The following is a 5259-nucleotide window of genomic DNA, read 5'->3' on the forward strand; positions in this document are numbered from 1 at the left end:
GTGCAGATTAAGCATTAACTAATAAGGCAAATGAAACCACACTTACCACTGTAAAGTCTTTCAATGCTCTACAAGTACGATGACAGTTCTATATAAGAGGAAAAGTTTACAATTAGACAGTGAACATCGTAGTGGATTGTTTAAATCAATATGCAAATAGACATTCACAGCTTCTGAAAACACTGAACACATGTATTCAGACAAATATAATTGGGTTGTACTAGAATCAGCTGGCTGTTTGGAATTAACAAGTCATTAAATTTTAAACTATGAGATATCAATTTGAAACTTTCACAGTAGTTTAGTCAAACTAATACAAAGATTTTTTGTATTGCAAGTTGTCTGAAATATGATGATTAAATATGCAAATGAGATCACATCTACTTAAATATGTGGTAAAATACTCAACAACGGGCTAAACATAAAACAAATTGTAAAAGTAATGATTCACAACTTTTATTGATACTTAATCCCCCAGAACTTTGAAACTTTTGAACTGTAATGAACACGCATCTTGGGCACAAATAAGAACAAATTTTTTGCCTAGGTATAGCCCATGAAAATATTTAAGATGCAGGATTAAGCCATTGGGTGCATTGTGTAATGATATACCAAGGTGACACCTATACATTGGTCAAATTCTAGTCTTTTACCTTGCAAGATACACTAGATATGAACTGTACCCTTAGCTCCTGTTCATGAACTTTGCTCTTAACTCCTTCACTTTCGGACTTTCTTTTGTGCGGTCCACATCAATACCATAGACAGCTGTCTGCAGGACCGTGTAGATGTTTGTTAGAGCATTATCATAACTTGTGCTGAAAACAAAGTGAAGTTTAAAGAGTTCATCAATGGCTGCCAGGGCTGTAGTCCCTTGGCAGGGGATGAGCTTCTTATCCACCACGATGTAGTATGCGCTGACCGCCTGCTTGTTGGTTCCAGATGCACGGAGGTATGGCTGGCACCGTCTTTCCTGGTGCAGAAGGTGCTCATCGAAGCTCTCACATGACTGCAGCAAGAAACCACATCATGCAAATGTACATTTTGTTCCACATAGTCTGGTACAAAATGATATTCAGTTGCACAGCATTTACCTTGTGAAACACAACCAGATGGTCCATAGCCTGAGCAGCACTGATCTTCAGCATTCTTTTCTTTGCAGGCTGAGGTGGCAGAATATGCAGCAGCAGCAGAAATGATGCCATGTCACTATCCCACTCTGACAGAATCAGAGATGGGACCAAGTCACACATGTGCAAGTCTCAAGTCTTAGCTTTCAAGTCTCAAGTAAGTCCCAAGTAATTATTTCTTGGGCAAGTCAAGTCAAATCAAGTCCTGCAATAGGTCAAGTCAATTCAAAGTCAAGTCACCTTATTATTGCAATTTTACCCACATAATCTGATCTTAATAAAGTGAAAAGACAAGATATAAGTAACTTTCAGTAAACATTGTCCAATGTGTCCAACCCGTTTAAAAAATATGACAATAATTTGGATTTGCATTGTAATTACTGATCATCAGTAAAATACATAATGGAATCAAACAAAACAGAAATGACTTCATAAAATTATTTATTGATGGCTTTCAATCTAAACAGAGTCACTTCTGCCTCACTTCTGCCACTAGTTTAGTATTAACATACTACAGTATAGAGCATCAGAAACATCTGTATGTTTGATCTGTATCATCTTGAGACACCAGGGGCCTCATGTACAAAGCGTGCATACGCACAAAATAGTGGCGTACGCACCTTTTCACGTCAACGATCAGATGTATCAAGCACGAAATGACCGTGGAAATGTGCGGTGCCTCACGGCAGCTTCAGGGCTGGCGTACGCACGTTTCTGCAGCTGTTGATTCTTTGGCGACACCTAAGGTGATGTTGGGAAACTGTTATAATAAATAAATGTGAAAACAATTAGTCCTCAGACAGTGATGTGCACATTTGAGACACATGAACAATTAATACTGATAAACAATTAATACACATGTGTCTCCATTTACACGAGTGGATATAAAAGCAGCGCAAAGTGGTGCAATACACACCATTAAAAACAATGGCTGCTTTAAAAGTATTAGAAGACTTTGCAAATGGTGCAATTCGAAGAGAGCGTGTGTTCACTACAACAGAGAGGATTAGCTGGCATATGATGGCGACTGATTACTCATTAGCCGTTTTGAGGGAAATCCTCCTAGAACTGTGCGCAGAGCTGTGGCCGGCGTTGGAGCGCAACACAGCGAGGAGGCATGCGCTGCCTGTGCCCACAGGTGATGTGCACACTGGGGTTCCAACCGGAGCATTCCAAAGGGAGCTGGCCAACCGATTGGGACTGTGCCAGCCGAGCCATGCCAGCCGTGTGGGACAGAATTATCCGCATCTCAGCCACGTATATCAAATTCCCAACAGGCCAACATTAAAGCTCAATTTGAAGCGAGAGACGATTTTGTAATTGGAGCTATCAACTGCGCACACATTGCTATAAAAGCGCAATCACATGATGAATTTGTATGTTAACAGGAAACATTTTCATTCATACGTGATGCGTAAATGCAATTAACCAACATTGTGGCGAGGTGGCCTGGTTCAACGCACGATTCATACATTCTGAGTAACAGCATCGTTGGGAACAGACTACAAGGTGGCACTGTGCGTGATGGTTGGCTTCTTGGTGAGTAACTTCATTCTTGTAATGGTCCTAATATTATTCCCGTGACGCGCATTTAGTATGTGCGCCCCCAATTTCTATCCCGTCTTCACAGCATCATTATTATATTATATATATTAGTCGGTGGTTAAAGTTAGTTTCTTGCTGTTTTTTGCTGGTTAAACTTCAGTTTAAGATCTTTCTAACAAGCCCCTGATCGTCTCTGTGGGCATATATTAATAACCCCGTGCGTAAAGTGTGAAATGTCTCAATCAGCCTCACCTTTCCCCCGGCGCACTTCTGCACGTTACTGTATGAACACGTTGTTGTGAGTTACACAAAAACATCGGTATTTAGCTTGGGGGTGTTATAAATTGGCTTTATTCTTAGACTTCAGGATAATCAGAGTCACCCACATGAGCTCCCACCACCCCATGAGAGAGCAGTGTCACCCATTGTTGCGCCGACTCTCAAAACAGAGTCGGTCACGCCCCCCCCCCCATGTTTTAGTTTTTCATGTCTTAGTTTTGTTAACTTTTAGGTTCAGGTCTTGTTTTTAGTTTTTGCCATGCTATGCCACCTCAGTCTTTCTCCTGCCCTGCCATCAGCTTCACTTCCCTCACCTGTGTTTTCCCCATCAGCTGCACTCACCAATCACCCTCCACAGTATTTAGTTTCCAGATTTCCCCATCTCTGGACAGAATTGACAAAAGAAAAAAGAAAAAAAAAATGTATCCCCATGTCTCTCACGTTCTCTTCTTCTCCTAAAGGAATGATGGCCAGATGATTGAAATACTGTTCAGTCAATACCTGGTTGGTAGTGCAATGACTCCTCTACATCCTGGTTCCTGGCAGACCTTAGCAAATTTAGAAGTAATGGTGTAGCAGTCAGGCCCTCGGCTTCTTGTAACACCTTTCCTTTGAAGGATGTATGCCACTTCTCCAGCAGTTTAGTCGACTTCTCTGGTCCAAAGAGCAGTGTAAAATCTTGCAGTATCTCCAACATCAATGAGACATTGCATAGCTATTTGTAACAATGTCCAAGATTTTGACAATCACAAGCAGCGCATGGCAAAAAAAAAAAAAGATTTCATAAGGGGATACCAATACATACCAGCCCTTTAGTGTCAAGAAACCTTGGAAACACCGAAAGTACGTTGTGCGATTCATGTGGATCATGACAAGATGTCGTCTGTACTCAAAGGTTTCCTTCATCTTCTGCAAGATGATTTCTTGATCAATGGTGTGGGTCATTACGGATATGGCTGCTTTACAAATCTCCTCATCCAACTGAAGATTGGCCTGAGGCAGTTCCCTCTCTTGTGTTGGACCACCTCCTCCAGGTGTCTGTATTTTTGGGTTTTGTCTTTCTCTGGATTGTCTTTAGCCGCCTGGGTGTCATAGTAATGTTCCTGAGCACAGAACAGAATTCATGCCATTAGAAAATGAAAAATCCCCTTCAAAACCAGTTTGTGTTTACATTTTGAGGCATTTACCATCAGGCTTGTAATCAAAATGCACATACCAAACAAGACAACACTGAGTCAAGATAAGTTATCAGAACTTACATATCCTTTTCTGGAAAATGGATCCTTCAATGCAGGGAATAAGGTAATGATCCCCAGCGCATATTTCTCTTTAGTTTGACGCTGAGGGATTCTCCTGTGAATAACCAAAAAGAGGTTATTAATCAACGGATTTAAATGCATCGAATCAAAAATAATATTCGCAAAACAAAAAGCAAATGAGCTGGATATTAAAAAAAACCTAGTCTGTTTTTAAAGTGTGATTGTATAACAGAAATGTAATGAAAACCTAGGGCTGTCATAAGTTAATGTCTTAATCGCACATTAACTCAAATTCCTTTTAGCGCAGTTTTTAACACGCAATTAACACTTCTGTACTTTTTCAATGTTTCCTGCGTTGCAGTTTGAATCTCTCGTTTCTTTAAAAAGCAAAGTTTTCTCTCTCTCTCCCCTCCTCCAACTTGGCACTACTCTGTATGCTTACAGCGTTATGCTCAGAGCCACTATGAGCGCCCCTCACAGCTGAGTGAGAGAATAAACATGAACACCCAAATTATTTCACTGTTGTAAATTTAAAAAATGTAGCCAGGCATCATTTTACATGCAGTTATTTACTACTGAAGCAACACTAAACTTCTATGAACAAATAAAAGAAAAATGGTTGATACAAAAGTATCAAAAACATGAGAAATCATCCCATGTTCAGCCTGTTACATCTGTCCTCCTCCAAAAAGGATTTACTCTGATCAAGTGTTACCGCGTGCTAAACTAAAATAATAATTAACTTAATGTCAAGTTCTGCAGGCTTTGAAGACTTTTGGTTTTAATCAGCCTCTCCTAATGAATCTGACGCCAGAAAAACAAAACTTGTTAGGATTAAATAGGTCAGATTCTCTGTAAGGTCAAGTCTTTTTGGTGTTTTTAGAGGTTTGCATCAAATGCAACATGTGAAAATGTCACAAAAATAAGGCTTTTTCAAACAGATCTTTATAGGATGAGTTCACATAAACCAGGGCAATCTAACAACCCAAAGGCTCTGGCTAAAAGCTAACTTGCTCGGTGTTAGCGGCAAGCAGGGCGGTTTTAGT

General features: G+C 40.1%; 1 protein-coding gene across 1 annotated transcript; it reads right to left on the reverse strand.

Annotated features, from left to right (window-relative positions):
- Nucleotides 1-685: 685 nt before the first annotated feature.
- LOC142375144 (uncharacterized) lies at nt 686-4354 on the reverse strand. Its single transcript, XM_075459073.1, has 4 exons — nt 4214-4354; nt 3456-3642; nt 1095-1219; nt 686-1009 (listed from the first exon to the last, which is right to left on the reverse strand). Exons 1-4 carry the CDS (start codon nt 4352-4354, stop codon nt 686-688), a joined length of 777 nt encoding a protein of 258 aa, XP_075315188.1.
- Nucleotides 4355-5259: the final 905 nt, after the last annotated feature.

This window comes from Odontesthes bonariensis, chromosome 24 (assembly GCF_027942865.1).
Source record: "Odontesthes bonariensis isolate fOdoBon6 chromosome 24, fOdoBon6.hap1, whole genome shotgun sequence".
Taxonomy (NCBI): domain Eukaryota; kingdom Metazoa; phylum Chordata; class Actinopteri; order Atheriniformes; family Atherinopsidae; genus Odontesthes; species Odontesthes bonariensis.

Bases quoted from the DNA above. Each gene is read 5' to 3' on its own strand.
- LOC142375144 (XM_075459073.1), bottom strand. From the start codon at position 4,354: ATGCATTTAAATCCGTTGATTAATAACCTCTTTTTGGTTATTCACAGG. The intron at 1,220-3,455 runs GTATTGACTGAA...TGATTCTGTCAG, and splicing joins GTCATTGCACTACCAACCAG to AGTGGGATAGTGACATGGCA. The intron at 1,010-1,094 runs GTAAATGCTGTG...TTCTTGCTGCAG, and splicing joins ATCTGGTTGTGTTTCACAAG to TCATGTGAGAGCTTCGATGA.